We start from the raw sequence: 25974 nt of genomic DNA on the forward strand, positions 1-25974 counted from the left end.
ATGTATTACAGCAATAAAACTAGCATAGGCCTCGAACAAAGCTGTAATAGATGCCATAGTCCCAAAACAAATGAATTTCAAGATATGGCACTAGTTTATGATTATAATGAAATAAAAAAGAAAGAAAGGATGTGCTTTCTCTAACACTAAATATAACATCACTTAAAGAGTGTATTTTACAAAATTTTAATATTTTCAAAAATCAATAGTTACAGATTGCTCAAAACAAAAAAATTATCGTGAATATATACCAGGACTCTTTGGTAAATATTGTATAAGAAATACTGAATAACAATCAACAAGTCACAAAAACATGATTTAATATTCTTTATCGATATAAAGTTATACTACACACTCTATATACTGACATATAAGTAGTCCAAATGCAAACTGCAAGGACTCAGATTACCATTGCCTCAAACCTGGTAGATCTGGGTCAATGCAGTTTGTCAGAGTAATCAAAAGAATAAACAACATAGATTCTGATCTGCCAGTGCGTTATGCAATGTCAGATCAGGGTCTATATTGTTTGAAGTTAGAATCGACTTAAAAGTGAGTATATATGGTAATACATGTATACATGTTTTACTCTGAGTTACAAACATTTTTGATAAAAATAATTTATTAAAAATGTATGCAACTTCTGTAATGCTCAGCATCTAAGTATCCTCAAATCTGTCATGACAAAAATTCCTAAACACATTAAATACAATAAAATAAACATTTTCTTGAATAGCAACTCTAATTATAAAAACCTCACAAATACATAAACAACCATAATTTACTTATATTCTGCCATCACCAAATTTTAGTCTTTAAAAATTTCAGCAAATTAGGGAAACAAACAAATTTTCACATAATGTCAATGTATAGTTCCAAATCGTAAGTGATTGCCACGTCAGTGAGAAATCTGAAATCATTTATTAAAATATGATTCTGAATTGCAACGTAATAGGATATGAATTATTTTGCACTAAAGAATATCTCAAATGTAGTCTGAAATTGTAAATCTGAAGCAAGTGCTAGGTTTTTAGACTTCCCTGGTGATGTTAACAAAGCAAGGCATGTCACACACACATTAATGCATGGTAAGAGGACAATAATTTTGTTAGCCGGAAAACATACAGAATATCTGATATAACAGGAATATCATATTCTACATTTTGTAACCTCTGAAAAGGTTTCCAAAAAAAGGAGTCCACATAAATTAAGAAATAAGTGGTAATTAAAGTGTTCCTTTATGAATTTTAGTTATATTGTTACAGTACGTAGTGATGTCTTGCACTGGTGCACCATGCCATAGACATGTAGCGTCATGTCCCACCCAGTCTCATTATCCTGACACCAGGCCAACCAGGCCTCACACTAAGCTCTTAACGCTCAGCGCCAAGTGAGGCAGCTGCTAGCACCGTTTTATAAGTCTTTGGTAAACCTCAGCCAGGGTTTGAGCCCATGACCTCCCACATAAGAGGCAGATGCTCTAACCACTTAGACCACTAGAACAGTCATTTGGAAAAGAGGAATTTATTATCTTGCAAATTGTCACAAATATTCACACTCAATATGACATAACATTTTGACGCCAATGGTTGAAAATTATTCTATGCTACAATACTAGGTCAGAGTGTATTGGTGTAACTGGCTCACTTTTGTTCATTTTTCATTTTAGAATTGAAATAAAGACTTCAGAAGGTCAGAGCCTGCATGTAAAACCAATGACCCAAGCACTGCTGTAAAATATGTAACCTTGACAAAGTATCACAGAATAAATTGTCTTACCTTCGTATCAACTCATCCAATATATTGCAGAAATCCATCAAGGGGTTTAAAACATACAAGCAAATGACAATACTTCAACCAAGCTTTAACTAAAAATTTTGAAGGTTATGACTTTCACCCTAAGGTCAAGGTCAATGGGGCTAAGAAGCATATCACAGAATGAACAGTCTAAAACTCATATTGATTTAACCCAAGTAGAAACATCCATCATGGGGTTTAGGAAATGGAAGCAAATGGAGAAAAAAAAACCAAGCAAAACCCTAACACAAATTTCTATAACTGACTTTGACCCCAAGGTCAAAAAGGCAAGCAAACATGTCAATACATGATGTCTTAGCTTCAAAATGATTTGTGCCAAGTATAATTAGAATCTATCTATAGGTTTGAGAAATACTGGTAAATAAAAAGACTTTAACCAAAACTTTCAATAACAGTGACCTTGACCCCAACATAAAAGAGATGAACCAGCATGTCACTGAATGATTGTCTTAGCTTTATAATAATTCATGTATGATGAGGATCTGTCAAGAGGTTTAAGAAATATAAGTAAATGAAAACTTAACCAAAACTATAACAAGCTGTTGATGAAGACTGTGACACCCTTGAGGCCACTGCTAGAACAATTACCACAGTCTTGTTTCCAAGAAATATTGAATCAGCAAGAAATACCTCTTTTCAATGTTGCGACTTTCTTATAATCACCATGCACTAATGTGCTCAAAGATTATTTAAAGCTGCAACACTCAAAAGAGGTATTTATCCATTGAAAAAGACACCTATCTTCAAGTCATTATTTTGTAACATCAGAAATGTTTCAGAAGATTGTCAGCAATTGGAAGTGAACATTTTCCAACGCAATAAACCTGTAAAGGCCAACAATAAAAATGTGTTTCTTATTGCACTGGTATTAAAATTTGGGTAGGCAGGTCTTTTTTGTGAACATTATACATAATTTCATTTTTTTTAATAATTTATTTTTTACCACTGGGGGTGGTGGGGAGAGAACTAGGGTCAGCAATGAGAAACAGGGATGGTCAGATGACCAGATACACACAGATTTTTTAACCTAAACTGAAGTCCTCCTCTGTTTGTAATGATACAAAATTGTTTCTATGAGATACATAAAAGCATCACAAATCTTACAGTATAATGTAACTGACTGGATTTAAATCCAACAAAAGTTTAAAATTATTAATTGGATATATGGAATTTTCTGTTAGCCTATACTCTGTTTTTATGATATTAACAGATAATATCCAAAACTATTTTTGTCTCTGACTAAATAAAAGCTCCTCTGGTAATGTGTATACAGTCTTATAAGTTACATACAACAGCAAATAACATAGACTCTGATATACCATTGCATACTGTGCCTGCAGATCAGGGTCTATGTTGCTTATTCTACTGATCACTCCTAACAAACCCAGATCTGTCAGCATAAATGTGTCTCATACCAAATCTACATAATTAACATTTTACTTTCCTGGATTGCTATTGATTGATTATCATGTGCCAAAGTTCAAATATAACAATTCCTTAAGAACTAGCTATAAACTATTAGCTAAAATCAAATAAGTAACAATAATGAGTAGTTGTACAGTAAGTTCATGATGCTGAGAATAGTAATAGAACTATGTTACTTTTTAACTGTATAGGAAACAAGAGGTACTCTCTCATTCAATGCCATGTATTTTTCAACACTCAACGTTCTGACGAGTACAGACTTTTCTAACATGAACCTTTTTCATATAAAAAGGTTTTCCTTTGTTGTTTGTATTTCTCTGTAAGAATGTTTCAATCTGAACTAATGAGGTGACAAACTGACTTTGAAAAATAATTGTACACAATATTAATGTCTTTGAAATGCTGAAACTGGAAACAATGCTAAATATGGACTTTTAAATTAGGAAATTCTTTGTATTTTAGGGCTTTCCTTTTACAATGATTTCGTACGTGGGAAAGCCTGCCAGTAGCTTCTCGTGGGTCGGTGGTTCTTCCCTGGGTTTTTCAGGGTTCTTCCTCCACCATTAATACTGGCCGCCATGTATAGCCTATCGTGTGCTGAAAAATGGCGTTAAACACTACAACAACAACAACAACAACAACAATTTACAATGATTTCTCAGAATGCAAACATTTGAATTTGCTTTTACATCTGAACCAATAACTTGGTCAAAATGGACTTTATATTGATTGTACACAATAAAAATTTCAAAAACAATGCAAAAACTGGAACAAAAAATATATGCACATTATGCATGTGCCACCGTGTATTAGGTATAAATGTGTATTAGGTATAAATATGTGTATTAGGTATAAACATGTGTACAACCTATAAACATGTGTGTAAGCTATAAACGTGATTGTTTTTTCTATTTAGGATGACTTATCAAGCATGAGACAATTCAATGCATTTGATTTGCAACTCTTCTGACATATGTATTTCTAGTTTCATTTGATGATTACCTACTTCTAACAGATATATTAATTCCATAACAGTATCAATAATCATAATATATTGACATCAATACAATAAAGCATCAAAAACAAATTTATTTTGGACTAGATATGGTTGTTAGAAAGATAAATTCAGCAACAATTATAGCTGGAAGTGAGCAGGATCCAGAAAGATTCCCCTTTCTGTCATGAAAATCAGTAATTTGAAACACGAATATTTTCATTGCAGGATGCCCATTTTGGTGGTATAAATCATTACCTTTAATTACGTAAGATATTTTCATCCCAAAATGCCCATTTTGGTGGTATAAATCATTACCTTTAAAAGATATTTTCGTCCCATGATGCCCATTTTGGTGGTATAAATCATTACCTTTAAACACGGTTATATATTTTCATTCCAAGAGGTCCCTTTCTGTGGTATAAATCATCACCTTTAAACACAATTATATATTTGCATCACAAGACGTCCCTTTCTGTGGTATAAATCATCACCTTTAAACAAGATGTCCCTTTCTGTGGTATAAATCATTACCTTTAAATACAATTATATATTTGCATCACAAGACATCCCTTTCTGTGGTATAAATCATTACCTTTAAACAAGACGCTCATTTCATAGAATTTTGGTGGTATCAGAGCCAGACGCATGATGCTATTTTTAAAATGTTGGATAAACCATGGAGAAAGGTCACAATGACCCATTTTTATGACCATCACCTTCATCTAATGTGCTCCCTCAGTACAAGCATGGTGATAATAGGTGTAAAAGTATTTGTGCACTGTACTTTTAAACCCTATAATATAGGTCACATTGACCATTTTGGTGTTACACATCTACATCCCAAGATACAGTTTAAGTTTAATATCTTAGGTGGAAAGGTACTGAAATATGAGTCCATTTTTAAGCAATTCATAATAACCAGTATTGGTATGTGACATATCTTCATTCAACAATGCATAGTAATATTTGAGTTACTGTCTGGACAGAGAAATAATGAATGGATGGAAATAGCAAGTTTTACATACCCACTCACTTCCCAAAGCTGAGAGAGAAATACCTTGACACATACCTGTGTTGTCAATCAATTAAGTCAACTAAAATTTACCATCAGATTGGACAATTAGCTTGAGTACTAAAGCATAATGGATTTAATTATAGGACTCTCATGTTAGAAGCTGGTATGAATCCACATTCTAAATATCATGAAAAAGGATGTATTTCTCCATCTGAAATCTGATTCAGGACAGAAGAAAAACAAGTGCATGTTTTGCAGAGTTCTACTGGGATGCTGTTTCTGTTTTTCAACAAAAAGTGTCCAAAAAAAATGTCATTCCATGATCAGTTCTTCTATGAAACTGCATGAATTTTTAAACATCATTGATACACTCTTTACGTTAAAAAATAAAACAGAAAAAGAACAATGAATTGTCCCTATACATGAAACATTAAAAAAGTGTAGTGTTTTGAGGGAAGCTATTCAATCCAATCATCATATTCACAAAATCACCATATAATGATCATTTCCAAGTAAGAAATGAAAATTTAATTTTATTTTTCATTGGTTTTAATTTTATTTAAATAGCATACAATTATGAATAGAATATCAAGTAACTTCTTGAGTACCACCACTCAGCACTATATCTGTGAGTTACTAGGAAAGATCGCAGGAAACTTTCATCTATGCTGTAGAATAACAACACAGTGGAATACATAGCTAATCAATAGAACTCATTATTTGATCTCTGAGTACACTCCATGATCTCCATGAACTATAAAATCCGCGGAAGCCTTGCTCTCGGCATCCGTTATGAGATGGTATAGATTTTCCTCATTGATCTCAATAAACCTTTTCTTTTCTCGGCTGAACATATAAACATTCCCGGTGTAAATGTCAAACCACATTGCATGCAAACGGACTTCATCGTTAGCCAGCTTGTCTTTGAGCATTGGATAACCAGCAATATTCTGCAGCTGAGTGAGACAATTTACCTGAAGAAAGAAAAAGGAAATTACATAAGAAAAACTCATTGAAACTAATCATTTTGTCATCTTTTTTGTGCTTTACCATAAATTAGAACTAAGAGAGTACCATACTGTTTAATTGTTTCACAACACTGTAATCCCTCTCTAAGACTGTTTGAAGGAACCACAAAAGTGACCCACATCTTAAGTATCTTATATTCAGGTTTTCCAGACATTCAGTTTTTCTTCCAATTTCTGTTAAACTACTTGAATTTTTAAATAAATGAATTTAGTTTTGACTGATTTACACCTTTCTATTAACACCCCCAATATTTTATCCAGGTACTTATTTTTTTGAACTCTTGACTCCTCATGAAGTTGTTGCTTTCCGCAACTGTGAGAATGGGGCAGCTCTGTCAGACAAACACAGAACAAGCACAGGGTACATGTTGGCAAATCAAACAATGATGTTTTCTACCAATTTTGTCATTTCTACAAACAAAATGGGAAACAAAAAACAAAAAAGAAAAACTTCAGATTTTCACTAAAAATGTTTTTAAAGGCAGTGAATAACATAAGTAAAATGTGTATAATTTTTATTATTTTTTTTAAATACCATTTTGCAGATTGTTACTTTTTATGTTTAGAACCGATTTCATCTCCATTTTATTGCTTGGAAAATAAACAATAAAAAATTATAGACATTTATTTTATATAGATAAAAACTGAAAATGCAGAACACAATACATGAGCTGCCATCAAACAGAGAGACAACAGCAGTAGATGGTGAACAAAATCAACCAATCCATGTTGCATTTCCTTGGTCTGAAAATTTTACAATTTTATACATCTGGTTTGAAGAATGAAGATTCAGGATTGGTTTGGATGCATTGTCTGTTATTTGGTAAATATGCTTTAGCGCCATAAATTAGTGTTCTGATGATTGTATACCAAAACACATGGTGCCACACATGTCATTAAGTCCTACAACATCCCAAGCTAAACCAACGCAAAGGTGGAAGAGGTGACTCTCCAAACATCTTTGCTACAATAAACAATGTCTCTCATTGCATAATTTTTACCTTATACTATGCATGTTTGGAAATACACTCTGTGTACACTCTATCATGTTTGGAAATACAATCTGTTTACACTCTATCATGTTTCGAATACACTGTGTAAACTCTATTTCATGTTTGGCAATACAATGTCTACACTCCAACATGTTTGGCAATACACCGTGTACACTCTGTCATGTTTGGAATACACTGTGTACACTCTATCATGTTTGACAATACACCGTGTACACTCCATCATGTTTGGAATATACTATGTACATTCTATCATGTTTGGTAATACACTGTGTACACTCCATCATGTTTGGAATACACTGTGTACACTCTATCATGTTTGGCAATACACTGTGCACGCTCTATCATGTTTGGCAATACACTGTGTACACTCTATCATGTTTGGCAATACACTGTGTACACTCTATCATGTTTGGCAATACACTATGCACACTCCATCATGTTTGGAATACACTGTGTACACTCCATCATGTTTGGCAATACACTGTGTACACTCCATCATGTTTGGAATACACTGTGTACACTCTATCATGTTTGGTAATACACTGTGTACACTCTATCATGTTTGGAATACACTGTGTACACTCTATCATGTTTGGCAATATTGTGTGTACACTTCATATTTGGAATACACTGTGTACACTCTATCATGTTTGGCAATACACTATGTACACTCTATCATGTTTGGAATACACTGTGTACACTCTTTCATGTTTGGCAATACACTGTGTACACTCCATCATGTTTGGAATACACCGTGTACACTCTATCATGTTTGGCAGTAAACTCTGTGAACAAAACTAAGAGGATAGACAATGACTGAATGGACATGGAGGCATTCCCTCCCATCTGCTTGGGTGCTCAAGTCGCCTTTGTCAATGACCAGTTTTGTTACTATTGTAACTTATCAGAGGGAATTTATTCTGGTTTAATCCCTTGTTCAACTGAATCACTTGTTTCTGTTTTATCTGCCATTAAGCCGAAACCTGGCTAAAAGATAATGGTTTAGTTCAAAACCCAGGTGATACAATAATAGGTCATGACATTGTCATATGACCTAACTTATAGCAATACTGGCTGCACCGGCGACAAGAGGTACATAACAAAATCTCATTGACAAGATGAAGTAATAAGTTGAACAAGTGATTCAACCAGAACAGCTGGTTGGGATTAACATCTCTGTTCACGTGGGAGTCCAGGCATTTTTAACCTAATGTTAAGCAGGTATTTCTCATTGAAAAACCTTACCAATGTACTTAACATTTTTGAAAATGAGAAAACATGTAGACACAAATAATCAACAATAAATGTACAATGTACGTTTACCGAAAAGATTTTGTTCACAACAATAATTATAATAATGTGAAGAACATATCTTTAAAATGTATATTTCACAAATATTCATTTAATTATTATCGAAGAGTTGCCAAGAAGCAATTATACATGAAAAACAATTAAGTAATTATTCAATTCAATTCCCATCTTATTAATTTTGGGGCATTATTACATTAATTTCCTGTATTATTAGTTTTGGAATATTAATTTTTTAAAATAACCTGCAGTTTAGAACTTGCCTTTGGCTGCATTTAGCAGACACACCCAGCTCAGGATTAGATAACCTACCTCAAAGTTTGTAAAGTCATGTGATAAAATGCTGTGTTTGAGTGAATAGGCCTGAATTAAGTGTATGATTGTGAATCAAATGTACATTCCATGTACATCACTCAGCCCATTATTCAGTTAACACCACTTCCAGATAGTAGTTGCATCTGACCACGCAAAACAATGATGGCTTAATGGTTGAAAGTAGCCAGCATTGTTCTATTCTCTATAGTATAAAATGACTTTCTAAAGTGAACAATATTTGGTACTGAATGATCAAATTTCAACTCGTATATTAAATATTCTGCATCAAGTAAAAGATTTCAGACATCACCTGCTTGTTCATCATCAATTATATCAAAAACCTATGTACATGTAAATCTTTATTATATATAACGAATATAAAATCATTCCAAAATGTTTTAATGAAACCAAATTTCCACACAAGGTGCGAAATTGTTTCAGGAAACTCAGCACAGAAAACAATTTTTTTAATTACCATATATACTCATTTATAAGTTGAGTCCAACTACAAACAGCACAGACCCAGATAAGCCATTACATAATGCACTAGCAGATCTGGGTCTTATGGAGTTTCCAAGAGTAATCAGCAGAATACATAACAAAGACCCTCATCTGCCAGTACTTTATGCAATTTTGCCTGCACATGGCCTCCACCTGTATGCAAGTACAAATGGTAAGCCTCTCGTGCTTATTACCAAATATACCTGCTTATAAGTCAAGTCCAACTGCAAACTGCATAGACCCAGATCTGCCATTTCATAATGCACTGATAGATCTGGGTCTGTGCAGTTTGCTAGGAGTAATCAGTAAAACAAACAACACAGACCCCAATCTGCTGGTGCATTTTGCAATGGAAGATCAGGTTCTACGTTGTTTGCAAAAGGACCTGACTTATATGCTTATATATACAGTAAGCTTATTCTCTTTAAAAATGCATTGGTAGTAAGCATTCTATGTAAGATTTAAATATTAGCTCTCAAATATTAGCTTCTACACATTATCTCATAAATGTCATCTCATATGATTAACCAAATAATAGCCAACAGACCATATCTGATATCTCAATATACGGATGATAGATAACTTACACTTTCAACTAGGACCAACTATAAATCATTAGAATTTGTTTGGTAACCATAAATCAAGGGGAATAGTGACAACAAGATTTTCAAGATGACCATTGTGGCAGACATATTGAATGTACAACTGACTGGATATTATATGAAGTCTATCTGTGAAAACCCCATCTTGATAAGGCCATCCATTTGGATGTATTAAAGATAACAATATTTTTAAGATGGCCACCATGGTGGGCATATTAAAGTTCAATTGCATTATTATTTTATTTAGGACCAATAAACAAGACACAAAAGAACTCTTCTGATAAAAACTCCATGTCAAAATGACTTTCCTTTAAGAGGAGAGTGATAGCAAGATTTTCAAGATGGCCAATATAGTGTAAATCCTGGACAATTGATTGCCACCAATTAAGATTAGGACCAATAAGACATTAAAAGAATTCTTCTGGGGAAAACCCCATACTGATATGACTTTCTGTTTTGGGTGTGTGTATGTGATTTGGATTCTTAATGTAGCTTTAACAATTTTTCAGTCATATTGCTATAATGTCTGAAGTGCGGCAGTTTATAGTGATGTCTAGCACTGAGGCATCTTGCTGCAGATATACAGCATGATGTTCCACCAAGTCACATTATCCTGACACCATGCCAGCAAGTCCTAACACTGACCTTGTAATGCTGAGCACCTAGCGAGGCAGCTGTTAGTACCATTTTAAAAAGTCTTTGGTATGACTTGGCTGGGGTTCAAAACCACAACCTCCAGCATCCAAAGCAGACACTATAACCACAAGGCAACTGAAGGGTCACTTTCTGTTTTGGAAGAATAACAATGACATGATATTTGAGATGCCTGCCATGGTGTTTATGTTGGATATCAGTATGGCACCATTTTTTGGAACCAAATAGACATGATAAGAAGTCAAAAGGTGAAAGCACAGTATAAATATGACTAATCATCAAGAAGAAATAGATAAAAAAGATTTTCAAGATGGGCACTGTTGTTGGCCTTCCTGCATAGCTGCCAACCTTCCAGGCTCACAATTAGTGAAAATAGGGATAAAAAGTCGTGAATTTGGACAAAAATTCGTGAAAAATACCATGACAATAACTCCATCCACTCTGACCGTAAATACTACACTATATCAAATTCGCAATATAAAACTAAAAAAAATTCATATATGCAGAAATATTTATTTATCAAGACATGATACTGTGGCAGACTTGAACTTCCTCAACTGCTTGATCGTAAATTTGTTTTCTAAACAGTTCAGACTTCTTGCCGGCTGGTTGATCTTGGCGACTAAAATTACTGACAAATTTTCTGCAGCTGAAGAGGCCCTAAAGTCTTATTCTTCCTCACAAGAGAAAATACACTTTCGCTTGCACTGTTGCTGTGAGGAATGCACAGGAGCTGAAGCACTTTTGGTCCTTCCACAGGAAAATTTGGAATCGACTTTCGAGTCCGGCAACATTTGTCAGAACAAATGTTTAGCATGGTCTCCAGCTGATAAAGGTAGATTGTGTTCGACAAGAAAACTCACAAATAATGCTTCAGCGTTGGTAGCCTGCATTTCTTCCGCCAATTGTTTAAAATATTCCGGAGCTGAAATCTGCGAATTCTTAGTTTTCCCGACTTCTACGTGTTTTCTGCAACCGACGTGCTTCCTCCCATCGTCTCTGCGATGGCGCACTGAGTGCAAAAAGCATGATGAATATCAATGTTTAATGTCAGAATGCACGGCCAATTTTTTATATATTCCAAATTAAACTTCACTTTTTGAGTAATAGAGTTTTTTTCTCTAAGTGGTGAAGACGTTTTCAAAATCGTACATGCGATGCTGAGCCGTAACTCAAATCAGTGTTGGTGACGCATGCGAGGAGCAAAATTCCGGTTAGGCCCCAGTTTCTCTCAAAAGCATTTGTAAAACTACTCTTATACATACAGATTAAAATAGGCTAAAATGCTTGCTACCGGGCCAACTGTACTAATCGGCTGTAGATCTACTAATATCGCGACCAGCAGTACCGGACCGTTTCGGCAACTGCGAATATCACGACTAGCGCTTAACGGGAAATCGGTTATTTTATTAAAGATTTAAAATAATTGAGGATTGGAGAATTCGTGAATTTTTGGCTTGTGGCGTGAATCCGTGAATCGCTGAAAAAGTCGTGAAATTCACACCAAATTCGTGAGGGTTGGCAGCTATGTTCCTGGAAGGCAGATAAGGACCATATCTATTTACAACCAACTGAACACCAAAAGAAGTCTTTTTGCAAAAACACAATTTGATATGACCATTCATTAATAAGTAAGGAAAACAAGATTTTCAAGATGGCAACTGTGTAACAAGATCTTCAAAATGGCAACTGTGTCAGCTATAATACTGGATGTCCAAGCAGTACCATTTTCAAATAAGACCAACTAGACATCATATGACATCTCTCAGTAAAAAAAAAAAATATATTGATACAATTCAGTATTGATAGCAAGATTTTCAATATGGCCACTGTAGGTGCCACAACAGATGTGCAAGTGGCACCCATTTCATTTAGGAGCAACTACCATAATAAGAAGCCATTTGGTGTAAATCATTTCAGTAGGAGGGCTAACAAAAACAAGATTTTCTTCAAGATGGCTGCTGTGGCAACAATGGATATTAGAGAGGCAACATTTTCATTTCGGACCAACTGGACATCATAAGAAGTCTTTTACTTAAAACCCCAAATTGACATGACCATCCACTCAGTAGGTGTGGCAACAATAAGACTTTTAAGATAAAAACTGTGGCAGCATTTTGGATTTCAGATTCAAACCATTTTCATTAGGACCATCACATGAAGTTCTTTAGTGAAAATCCCATGTTTAATCAGGAGAAGTAGCAATATCAAGAGTTTCAAAATAATCATTGTGGTGGTGGTCCAAGCAGCAGCATTTTCATTTAGAACCAACTAGTCCACAGGAAGGTGTCTCTTAAGTTTTATATTAGTCCTAAAATTAGTTTTGGGAGTGACAACAATAAACTTGTACTAAATACTAAAAGACAGATGATGGACAATGAACAATGGAAGACAGATGACAGATGGACAATGGACAAAAGACTATCCCATATGCTCTCCAGACCGATGACCAGTACCGTTACAAATCATATTTATTTGGACCTAATATTTTTGAAAGAAACTAAAACTTGTAAACTACTTTTGGTGGATGAATCTTAGGCAAAGATGAAATATTCAAAAATGTTTCAACCAGACAAATGAAGTTCTTTTTAAATGATCATTGGGTTCAGATATTAAAATTGAAGAAATACCAATATTTTATACTAACAAATTTAATAAAACTGTACATTTTATAAAAGAAAATTATATATGAAAATTTAAATTGGTTATATTATTACACATGTACCCTGGGCACATTTCATAACCAATTTATTAGACTTGTACCCTGGTCACATTTTTTTCCAAAATATTATTCAGACTACCCTGGAGATTCCTAAAATTCAATTGACTGAAAAACCGACCAAGAAACAAAAGTTTCATGCATTAACATTCTCTGTCAATCATTTGGTAAATAGCTGAGGTAGCCCAAATGACAAGTACTGGCATATTTTCAAGGTATGATCTGTGGAACTGACCTCAAAATTGCAAATGGCATATGAATAATTTACATGACATTATATACGTATGCATGTACATCCGGAGGGGCAGAAACACTGCCACTTTTCCTTCAAATGCTGGGAATACCATATATACTCACTTATAAGTCCAGTCAAACTGCAAACAACAAAGATCCTAATCTGCCATAGTATAATGCACCTACAGACCAGGGTATATGTTGCTTGTTCTAATGATTACTCCTAACAAACTGCACCAACCCAGATCTGCTGGTACATCATGCTATGGCAGATCTCTGCAGTTTGCAGTTGGACTCAACTTATAAGCAAATAATATGGTAATAAAGACATGATTCAATATTTTATTTTGTTATTGGCATTACCTGAGAAAATTTATCCTCAATCCTGAATTTATCTTCTGGATCAATGAATGCCTCAAATGTCCTCTGTGTTGTCTCTGCCTGAAAAACCACAGGCCCCAAGTACTTATTTCCTGGAGATAGCATACTGAATTTTTCCACCGATCTCTGGCCATGTTTCTTTACCCATAACTGAAGAGGTGTTCCTTCAGGTTTATGACATTCATGTCGACAAGTAAACAGTAAATTCATCGCCTAAACAATAAATAAAGAATAATTATTTATTTAATTTACAGAATAAGGTGAACTAGTGCCATTAAAAGTAAATCTGACTAACGGGGTCCAACAAATCTTGTGTTCCATTCCCAATGTTGACCAGGCTATAGGAGCTGTGCAACCATGTTTAAATTATAATTCTTTGTTTGTAAAAAGACATGCCATTCCACAATTTGAACTTGCCCCCAAGTGTTTTAGCCACTTGTGAAGGTTCCAAAGGGTAAGAAATGACCCAAGGGCAAATGTCAGATGGGAATGTGCATTTGTTTTTCATGCCTCTTAGGTATTAACATTGTTATTTGGTAGGTGTCTCAATAGTTTCCAAGAGTTAGCAGGGCCAAAACAAGCTGCAAGTATACATTTATCCTTTAAGTATGAATCCTGCACAGTTCCAACAATGCTTGATTGAAGGGAACAATAATGAGTATATGATAATAAATATTGTTTAATAATAAGAAGAAATATTATATCTTATTAATTATAATATACATAAATATGCAGTATCATATAAATATAATCCAATTCAAATATAATTTGTGACAATATTGGAGTTCTCAGTTCCAAAGATAGTTATTTTTCACAGCATAGTAAATTCATTTTTGGGGGCATTATGAACTTTTGTGCTTTTTTCTAAAAATGAATGACACTTTAGTGAGCAAATTCCTGAGCATTTGGTTTCCAGAGATGCATACTTCTTCAATGGGTCTGTAAATTTATGGTAAAAAAAAAAGGAATTCATGAAAATCATTACCAAACAAAAAAAGAAATTCATGAAAAGTGATGCCACTCAGAAAAGGGAATTCATGCCAAGTGTTTCAATACAAAAAAGACAATTCACATTTATTTTTTTACCATTTAATACATGGAACCGAATTTCACTTAGTAATTCATGTCATGTCAGAAACAAAAGATGAATTAAGGAAACGATTGTTTCTCGGATATCAAAACATGCTATATTAGGAAGACGGTATATAATTTGACATGCAATTTTGAATAATTCAATCTCCAATGTCAATATTACAAGCAGATTTGTTATTATTGACAGTAATATTCTTATTACCGTATTCAACAATGACATACTGTACTAAATGCACACCATTCCATTACTTAAAGCTCCCTTGGAAATATCCAGTGTCTTGATGCCAGGAAGCCATACTGAAATAATAATACTGCTGGAACATCATGATGTTTCTGTTAGAACACCATCATGTTTGCGATTGCTTCGGTGGCCTAGTGGTTAGTACGTCTGCTTTGGATGTGGGAGGTCATGGGTTCGATCCACTGTATTTGATAAACAGATGTGATTCAACAGACCTCCACTAAATCACTTCTGCCATACATTGTATTTGATCAACAGATCTGATTCAATAGACATCCATCACTCTGAGAATATACTAAAATTTAATAACAGATATGATTCAACAGATCCCAAGGAAAGAGGGCAATTTTGCATGAAAATAATAGTCAATATGTAATATGTAACGACAAAAGCTGAATTGGACACAGATCCAGAACTGAATAATCTATAAAGCAACAAACATGTAATCAAAGAGTCATGGTTTTAATACCCACCCATGCCAGCCTGAGTTTGCTCCCTTGGAAAAGACATTTAGCTCCCCTTTCCTCAGCATGATGTAGCCAGTAATGTGATAAAAGTGCTGATATCCACCAGCAAACAAACCAAATTGAAGTGGTATATTTCCTTATTGCTGCATTTTTCTAGTACACCTGATAATTAAAGAAGTATTTTTCCCTGTAAACTTTAGTAACTACTTGGAAATGTTTAGCACCACACTAGGATCTGTTGTCACCAGAAGCACAGATAGATCAGAGTCCATTGGCTCTGTTGTCACCCGAAGCACCGACAGCTCAGAGTCTATAATATTCAGTCCATTTTTTACTTCATGTAAACAGCATAGACCCTGATCTGCCAGCAACTTATGCAAGAGATGAGTTGGACTGATGTTTTTTGTGGAACTTCATCCTCTCAAAATCTTTTCATGCAAAAATATTTATGCCAAATTGTTAATTTTACCCCACAATTTCCTTATTATATGAAATATAAACCATTTCTATTCACAACATTCATAAACTTACACATCCCTACTTGTACAACAGATCAAACTTGCACATCCCTACTTGTACAACAGATCAAACTTACACATCCCTACTTGTACAACAGATCAAACTTGCACATCCCTACTGGTACAACAGATCAAATTTGCACATCCCTACATGTACAACAGATCAAACTTGCACATCCCTACTTGCACAGCAGATCCCACTTCAGTGGTCAAATTTTGTTTTATCATTGCTACTTAATATTTTAATTTCAGTTTAGTTCTTCATTGGGCGGATTGGGGAGGAGACTACCAACGTCAAAATACAATCCCCCTGCAAATTAATTTGAACAACAGTACAGTTCCTTGTGTAATTTTTTCTTCACTGTTTGTTGGTTGAAATTATGCCAACTAAATGTTTCAAATGCAAGAACTCCTGGTGATTTAACCCCCTGGTACCCCACCAAGGATCCATCCCTCAATAACCTTACTCACTTGTCTATGAATCCCTTGTCTGTGCACCCCTCCCGCCAAAAATGGCAAGACTAATAGAATTCTTGATGCAGTCTAGATCTTAGCAAAGAAGAGCCATTAAAAAAACAGGAACCCATTCATGTTGTGATTTGAAATCATTAAAGATTCTATTTTTGTGGTTAAAACATTGTTAAGGATGAGGATCTCACTCACTTACAATGCTGGTGCTATAAAGATCGAGCACAGTACCCACCTTGCAATCAGAATGACCACATACTACAACATGTCGAATATTATTTCTGATACAGCCAAGCTCAAGCGCTCCTGCCTCTGTTGTAACAGTATCATAGCTGAAGTTTTCTGCTCTTGGTATGAGATTCCCTGCATTCCGGACAATTATATTATCACCCACACTGCTGTACATGAAACGGGATGCAAGTACACGACTGTCCATACATGTGAAGAAGACAGAAGTAGGCTGAAAAATTAATGAAGTAAGCAAAACAAACTATACAGAAACAAAAAAGACAGGACTTCAGCACATTTACTTTATAATACCTGCGCCATTAAGGCATGATCCACAAATTTCGCAGAAACATTAGAATATGAAAATAAACCATTGTGATTTAATTTTCAAAATGGTGATAAGTGTCTATCAAAATAACTATACCCATCAAATTTCATCACAGTACATGTGACTGTGTCAGACAAATGAAAATAATTAAGCAAAATCTTAACAGAATTACAAGGAAATATAAAAAGTAGGTCATTGTGACCCTCTATTACCTGTGATAAACAGTACCCTCCACAATGAATGTATCCCTGAGTCTCATCACTGTACATAAAACAGTGTAAGAGAAAATGAGTTAAATGTAAAAGCCATTGCCAGCAGCAACAACAGTGTTAGAAAGTGACACATATCCTTGCAAGAAAGATGAAAATCAGATAAACAGACAAAAGAAGGTCATAGATAATGAAAAATATTTTTGTAATTCTATGAACATAAACAATTAGAAACATCAAACCTAAATTCTGTATTTAAAAAAATGATTAATTACAATGAGTTTTACAAATTCTCAAAATTTAGTCCTTACGAATGACCCTGACAAACATTGAAATTTCAGCATGCAAAATATTGTCCTCAAGATACTAAATCCATGAATGCATTATACCAGGGGTTGGCAACCTATGGCATGTGTGCAACATGGTGGCATGTCAAGAGGTTTTGTGTGGCATGTGAAGGTTAGACAACAGTCTCAATTTTAACAGTGTTACTCTCTTACTGGTGGCATGTGCTTGTTCATTTTGTAAATAATCTGGAAAAAAGGGGCACGCTATGTAAAATAGGCTGCTGACCCCTGCAAGGAGTCATGGATGGATACTGGTAGATGTGAAGGATGAGAAAGTTGTAGCTAGATACTGAGCAATCACACCAGCATGTGTATCTACAATCATATGCAAGTATTTGGGACCATCTATTGATCAGAGCAGGTGTCTCATACACACAGCCCATGGGCTACATGCAGCCTGCCAAGCTGTAACCTTTGACCTTTGATAAAGTGTCATTACAGTTAACAAAGGTGGCACAGCCCTTGGGCCAATGAAATTGCACAGTTCGCAGGGTGGTTTGAGATTGAGACCCCTGGATCAGATGGTTACTAATTTAAAAGAAGACAAAGAGATCAAAGAATGAAAACATTTTCTTCAATCTCTGTTATAAATTCTTAAAACTGCTCCAGTGGCCTAGTGGTTAGAGCGTCTACCTTGGATGTGGGAGGTCGTGGGTTCGATCCCCGACCAAGTCATACCAAAAACTTAAAAAAATGATACTAACTGCTGCCTTGCTTGGCACTCAGTATTAAAAGGTTAGTGTTACTAAGGACTGTTCGGCCTGGTGTCAGGATAATATGACACATGTCTGCGGCATGATGCCCCAGTGCTAGACATCACTATAAACTGCCACACTACAGACATTGTAGTGGTATGACTGAAAAATTGTTAAAGATACGTTAAAAATCCAAATCACACACACGCATAAATTCTTAACAAATATATTGAATAATGTAGAAAGCATATGCACTCTTTTTGAATATTGCATGATGAGATGGCAAAGGGTTGACAATTGTCATTGGCAGTGAGAAATCAAAATAATTTTCAAAACAATAAAATCTTAAACCTTTATAATTACAATAACAAATACGAAGACTTGAGCATCATTTCCATGATTACAGAATTTGCTGACTTAACTAGTTGCAATATATATATAAAAAAAATGAGATACATGTATCTGTTCCTCACTGTTTCTATATTATTTTGCCATCATGCAAAGACAAAGTATCCATTAAAAATTACCACTGTATATATTATGTAATATAGATAAAAGTATAATCACTGTTGAAGACGGAACACATTTCTCTATCTATTTGAACCATATTATGTTATTTTGCTTGCAGGGACCGATCATTTGTTAGAAGCTAACTAGTATATTTTATTACATTTTGTATTATTTTCGACTAATGTGACGAATATATGTAGTTGTCTATTCTTAAAGTCAGAGGAAGTATAATTTTCATGCTATTTTAAGGCCAAGCTTTTTTAGATCAAGGTACATCTTTCTCCCTTATACATTAAATGATCGGTCCCATATAACTGTACACGTGCATTAAAATCCATTTTACACATGGCTTACAGCGACGCAACACATGTAACTTACATATATACAGATTTACCTGTGGATTTTCCCGTATTCTCTGAAACTTTTCAACCATATGTACACGGTCAATCAACCGGTATCTTAAAATTCCTTGGAGTATCTTTGCTATACCAGGCATGATTGTTTATATGGCCTTGACATTCACTATTTCAGTTTCAAACCGTAACCATCACCAATCAGTGCATTAAGTTAATAATATTGCCAGATATTTCCGTTCCTATAATTGTGCCTACAGAACCCGACATATCTTTTATTATACAATAAATAAAGTACGTATCTTTATTGAGAGGTATGCAAAAAGTCATTCGCAAATTCTGGGGGTCATCTCATAAATCTGTAATATAGGGTAAGGCAGCAAATGTCAAGGATAACGTACAGATGTTTTCAACCGTATGAGGAATGTTCCATTCTTTTTCTTTTGTTTTCCTTCTTACCTTGGAGTTATTTCCCTTGCATTGCTCGGATGATTTCTATTTAAAAGCACCGGCCTTAGTTGGTATTTTGAACGTTGCAGTGTGTGCGTGTGTGCGTGCGCGCGCGCGCGCGTGTCAAAAAATTAAGCAAGTAGTGTAACTAAACCAGACATTGTAATCAGTTGGCTTATCTACATTACAGGTGTTAAATAAAAAACAATAACCTAAAGGAAAAATATCACGAGTAAAAAAATTACCTCAGATCACTCCCATGATCATTTCTGACATAGGACATTGTGTATCATACTTAGTCTGATAAATCAACTCTCCAGCTCTGTGTAGATACTGATGGACAATATCAATATCGTTGATAGCGTTATTTGTCAATCTAAACTTTCAAAATTATAACCTGCACTGTTAAATTTCCTCGCAGGCACCTGCTACGACTTCATGGTTTTAAACTAATCAACATAAAATGTAAAGCCAATATTTTTGTAAAACCTTAACAAATAATCTAATTATATCAATGCTAAAATGAACATTTAAGAGGACATAAAATATTATAAACTGAATCCAAGATAATCCTAATAGTTCCATAACAGGTCCAAAAGAATAATGTTCTGAGTGAATTCCAGGTTTAAGTGCCAACAGTCTTAATGTATCACAATGACACTGTCCAGAACTCCTTTGAATGAATTCACAATAATCCAAAAATATATTGTGTCCGAACAGTCATATTAGCACTGTCTCATTCAATAAATAATTTCAATAAACTCTTCCTCTCAAATTAAATCAAAATACATTGGATCTGGAGACTGATATTAAACAAAAACAATAGGAATAATAATAATAAATGTTGATTCTCTTCTATCTATATCTCCAGGACTCTAGTACGAATCTAGGTCTCAGTTCATCCATGTAACCTATGTCGAGATGCAACCAACCTATATGCAATAATCAACCATCCAAATAGAAAAATACTGATTGATACGCAAAATAGACTTCTGTCACGTAATCATTTGTATCTCTAAATTATGCTTGTCGTGAAGGGGAGAGAATGTGATTCACATTAGAAAAGCATTTAACTGAAAATTTGCACTTGGCACTCACGATCCAAATATGAGTAGACATAGTGGTTTACAGAGTGAAAACGTTTCTATCAATTTCCATCTTAAAATTATAAAATAAAATATCAGAATGGAGAGTAGGGATTTAATTCAATTTTGATTTATATTAGATGATAGTGAAAATAACCCACTTTTTATGAAAGTCTCAACACATGTACATTATTTTTTACAAATTGTATGCACTTACATTCTCTTTGTCAAGATACAAAGCGATGGTAAAACTACTCGGTTGCGGGCTGACTGTGATCAACTCAGTCGGGGCGCCCATTTAGAGCGTTGTGGGTCAGCCAAAAACGTTCTAGGAAAGGGCATCCCCATCTGATGAACCGGTGGCAGTACACAACCGTATTTATATATTGCCATATCTGGAGACACCAGTGACTACTTGGAAAGACTAATTGGAACAACACCACAGTTGACCCCACCACTTTCCACCCGTACATGCGGGTGGGGGCGATGCAGCCATACAACCCCTCAGTATGCAAGCTTTAGTTTGGGCAACTAACAGCCTTTGAACGAGCGTGTATAGAGATATTCTGCGGGTTTTATCTGCCATTTGTGGAAGTATTCACGCGAGATTGGAGGTCACTAGCGGAAATTACACATGTGAATAAAAATGAATATTGTGTAGGACGAAAATAAGCTTGACTTTTCGGGAAAATAATGTGATGAGGGTGGCAATGTGTACATAAATATTGATGGATATATGCTCATCATTTCATAAGGGTGTGAGCGGAATAATATGATTGTGCAAATCGTACTGAGTTCGCTAACTGCGATGGAAACTCGTACGAATCCACCAAACTTAACTTGCATTGCTTTGAACATTGTTGTTGTTGAGTTTAATTATAGTGGCGTGCGCACAATTGTGCATGTGCCATTTTTTTCTGACTGCACCGCAGCCTGCTAGTTGTTCCTGGGGAAGGGAATGGTGCCACCTCCCCCAGACTTTTATGGATTCAAGGAATCCTGATAGTTTGGCCTCAATCTGTGGGTCCATAAAGGTCCCTTACAGTTGAATGGTTGGCTGTCATTAGTGGGAAGGAGAGCTCGGGAACGGTCCTGCTTGCTTTACATCGCTGGTTTCTTGTTGCATTTGCCTGGTGTTTCTTGCGATTTTTTTTTTTTTCGATTTTTTTTTCTTCTTCAAAATGTTCTAAAAGGGGGGGGGGGATGTTCTATGCTGTTTATAGAGGTTCTTAGTAGAAATCATGTTTGAAGAGAGATTTTCAAGGTTATTATGGTATTACTAGTCGAGGTGTTTAGTGTGTGCCTCCTACGTTATGTTATTTTTCAGTTTTTAGATATTGCCTACTTAAGTTATTTATTAATTAATGTTTTTAGAGACTGAATGTTATTTATACTTTATTTAGCAAGAGACCGGAGTCCTAGCTGATTACACGGTTCGTTAAGGACATCTAGGACCGGAATCCTAGCTGACTACTCGGTTCGTTAGGACATCCGATTTTGCGGTTTCCTTAGTTTGTTATAGGCGCTTCGTAAGTGAATTATTTATTAATACTTTTATAAAATTGAATGATATGGGTTTTTATGTGGCGGCTTCTAAATTTATTTAGCTAGTTACTGGTTCTTTTGGTTTTGTGGGGATAGTAATTATATTTTGTTCCTAAGTCCTGCTGAGTCTATGAATTGATTTATATTTTTATATGCTGATTGTTTATTTTTATTAGAGTCCATAAGTAACTCTGGGTATGTGTGTGGTGATCCAATCTCTTTTTGGTTTTTGATAAATATTTTCCGAGCGGGTTGATATTTTGGGCATATATTGAATACGTGGTGTAGATCTTCGGTGGTGTGGCAGTTAAAGCAGTTAATGGTTGCTGGTTTGGGTCCTATAAACCTTCCAAAACTGCTTGCTAGTTTAGTTTTTCCAGTTATTATCCTGTTTATGGTTTTCTGTTCTAAATAGGTACCCTTAGGTAGCTGTATGTTGCTATCTACGTCTTTCTGGGTTTCATGGTGCTTTTTACCTTTTGTGGAGGAGTTCCAAAAATCTTGCCGTGTTTGGTCTAAATATGTTTGTGCGAAGCCTATTGCTTCTGTAGAGCTATAGTTAAGATTGATAGAGTTTTGATCGCCTAGTTTGGTTTTTGCAACTTTGTCTGCTGTTTCGTTGCCAGAGATTCCAATGTGCGACGGTATCCACATGAGCTCGACTAATTTATGTGCTGTGGTGATATCGTCGATTAATTGGCATGCTCTGTCGAGAAATTGTTCCCTAGAGTGTGTATTGCGATTTTGAATCGATTTGATAACGCTTAGGGAATCGCTTATAATGACTGCTTTAGGTATTTGGTTGTCTTTGATCCATTGTAGTGATTCAAGTAAAGCCCAGAATTCAGTGGTGTAAATGGAGCAATAGACAGGTAATCTGGATCCCGTCTGTATATTGAATTCAAGGATGACTATTGCTGCTGCTGTTCTTGGCTCTGAACATAATTAAGTTTTCAATTATTGATATGAATCCCAATCTATATAATGACAACCATATGCAAGACTTACAGACTTAAGATGAAAGTGGTTGTGTTTAACACGATGGATTTTCAAAGTATTGAATTTAACCCATCCTTGCCACTTCCAACATGTCTTGAAGTAGTTGAATTTTTTTTAACTATTGTCAACATTGTCCAACAACGACAAAGGGAAATGAAGGAGGGCTGCAATCAGTTTTATACTGGTGTGGAATATATTACTTATATTGTCATTGTGCGATACACACTTCGTGAAATGATACTACAAAACGGACTGAAAAAAGGTATCCACGTGGATTCGAAAGACGTTAGCGGACCTGCATAATTTTGTTGATTCTGTCAGCTTAGTTTAGAGGATCTACATGGTTGTTGTTGTTGTTGTTGTTGTTCTAGGGTTTAACGCCATATTTCAGAACAAGATATGCTATACATGGCGGCCAGTATAACTGGTGGAGGAAGAACCCTGGAAAACCCAGGGAAGAACCACCGACCCACGAGAAGCTACTGGCAGGCTTTCCCACGTACCCACGCTAGCCGAGAGGATCTACTTGGAGCTATTGCGATATATATATATATATATATATATATATATATATATATATATATATATATATATATATATATATATATATATATTAGATTGTTAAATTAGACACCCCAGAGGTCGTGCTAGAGGGCGAAAATGTAAGCGACAAACGGTCAGGTCATGGATACAAATGAGAGGGCATTAAACTTCTCAATCCCAAGATGCGCTCTCTCCAATCCAGAAACTAGTATAATGCACAGGGCTACCTGGCGAGCCAGAGGAGGAGATGGGCTATGATACACACCATTGTGTCCAGCACCTCTAAGGGCTAGATGATGATGAAACGAGTTGAGCAGGGAGGTTGAGAATAGAGATGCTTCGGTGAATTTGAGAGGGAAATCGGAGTTGGATACTCAGGGAAGGGCTGTAAGTAAATAAGAGTGAAATTGGCTTTAAGTTCAAACAAAACTGCATGGAGACAATTTGATGAGGATATAGACCAATGTTATGAATATTTAATTTGTATTGTCTGGTGGCCTTTGTCCATGATATATGCTATATGATTTTAATTTGTATTGTGTAATTGACCTCTCTCAATAACTGATGGTAGGAGTTGGGTCAACCTGACTGATGTCTGACCTTTTTAGAAGTGACATATTGCCTGACTAATATGTGTCTATGAATATAGATTGCATATTTATTATTATTATTATTATTATTATTATTATTTGTAGGTAAACATGTTTACTTGAGTTTCAGTTCAAGAAATTGTTATGCCCCCTGGGAATCCCTGGTGTACCTGCTGTTTCTCATGTTCTTTACTAAAGAAAATTCTAAGAGACCTGTCATTGTTTACAGCTTGCAATGTTCTGGAAATGAAATAACCATCATACTGACTCTTTTATTGAGTCTTATTTTTCTGTATTAAAGAGAGGAAAGCTACAATTCCTTATTTCTACTTTAGCTTTTTTTGTAGTTGGATTAGTCTTTGGATATGATTGAATGTGAGAGAATTTATTTAAATTATTCACTGGAATTAAAAAGTGCCCAGTAATACTTTCGGACTAAATACGTATTTTAGAATTATTGTGTATTCATTCAAAGGCATTTTGGATTATATCTCTGTGATACAAGAAGACTGTCACACATCAGCACTATTCGACACAGGCACATTCCAGGCTGGAATTCATTCGGAACACTACTGGAATTCATTCCGAATAATTTATGCGTTTTTTACTTGTGATAGAAAATTTACGGTTATGGGGGATTTCATTCACAATACTGTAAGTTTTGTTTTAGATTTTCTTTTGTATTTTTTTTTTTGTATTGGAAGTAACATGGGCACGATGTGATAACAGAAAGGTGAAAGCCATAGCCATTGTGTACATTATAGAAAACTATCGGTTTGAGATATAAGAGAAAGAAGGAGATACATACATTGCCAAATTAAACTAGTAGTCTTCGGGAGATTGCAAACATGAGAGTAGAGCAACTGCGGCTGATAAGAAGGTATCGCGATACAGTGAATGAAGTGATAAAGGGGCCAAGTGACCTCGGAGATAACCCATGTAAAATGTTGAAGACAGTGAGTAAATAGATAACATCAGAAAGAACGGAATGGAGTGTATGCTTAAGAGAGCACACATCACTACCAGTCCGTTTGGCTTCATCAGAAAGCTGCTAGGAGCTAAAAGGTCAGAGAGACACCCACAGTGATCCAAACAGAGAGAAAGACACTTGGAGATTAGACCCAACTTACAAATCCAGAAGTACAACATTTCAAACTGAGAGTTCATAACCAAGATTGCAAGGAGAAATGGTAACATCAGCTCCTGGACCAAAAGGTGTTTCTTACAAGATTTACAAATACTGTCAAAGGCTAACCAGTAAATTTTGGAATATAATAAAGTTCATACGGATAAGAG

At 35.2% G+C, this 25974-nt stretch overlaps 1 protein-coding gene across 4 annotated transcripts; it reads right to left on the reverse strand.

The window, feature by feature from the left end:
* Positions 1-297: 297 nt before the first annotated feature.
* Positions 298-19655, reverse strand: LOC149800046 (beta carbonic anhydrase 1-like). 4 transcript variants are annotated; one of them, XR_016421312.1, is made up of 5 exons: positions 19508-19655; positions 17032-17256; positions 13993-14223; positions 4833-6229; positions 298-4771 (listed from the first exon to the last, which is right to left on the reverse strand). XR_016421312.1 is itself a non-coding variant. In XM_089959581.1 (4 exons), the coding sequence occupies exons 1-4, from the start codon at positions 19607-19609 to the stop codon at positions 5972-5974; spliced, it is 816 nt and encodes a 271-aa protein (XP_089815707.1). In that variant the 5' UTR covers positions 19610-19655; the 3' UTR covers positions 298-5971. The 4 variants fall into 4 exon arrangements, 3 of the variants coding, with proteins under 3 accessions (XP_089815707.1, XP_089815709.1, XP_089815708.1); XM_089959581.1 differs by having other exon boundaries at positions 298-6229; XM_089959583.1 differs by lacking the exon at positions 19508-19655 and adding an exon at positions 19131-19429 and having other exon boundaries at positions 298-6229.
* Positions 19656-25974: the final 6319 nt, after the last annotated feature.

This window comes from Sinohyriopsis cumingii, chromosome 5 (assembly GCF_028554795.1).
Source record: "Sinohyriopsis cumingii isolate HCF-2022 chromosome 5, ASM2855479v2, whole genome shotgun sequence".
Taxonomy (NCBI): Eukaryota; Metazoa; Mollusca; class Bivalvia; order Unionida; family Unionidae; genus Sinohyriopsis; species Sinohyriopsis cumingii.

Bases quoted from the DNA above. Each gene is read 5' to 3' on its own strand.
- LOC149800046 (XM_089959581.1), bottom strand. From the start codon at position 19,609: ATGCCTGGTATAGCAAAGATACTCCAAGGAATTTTAAGATACCGGTTG. The intron at 14,224-17,031 runs GTGGGTACTGTG...TTTATTGTTTAG, and splicing joins GTGGTCATTCTGATTGCAAG to GCGATGAATTTACTGTTTAC. The intron at 6,230-13,992 runs GTAATGCCAATA...TTCTTTCTTCAG, and splicing joins TTGAGGATAAATTTTCTCAG to GTAAATTGTCTCACTCAGCT.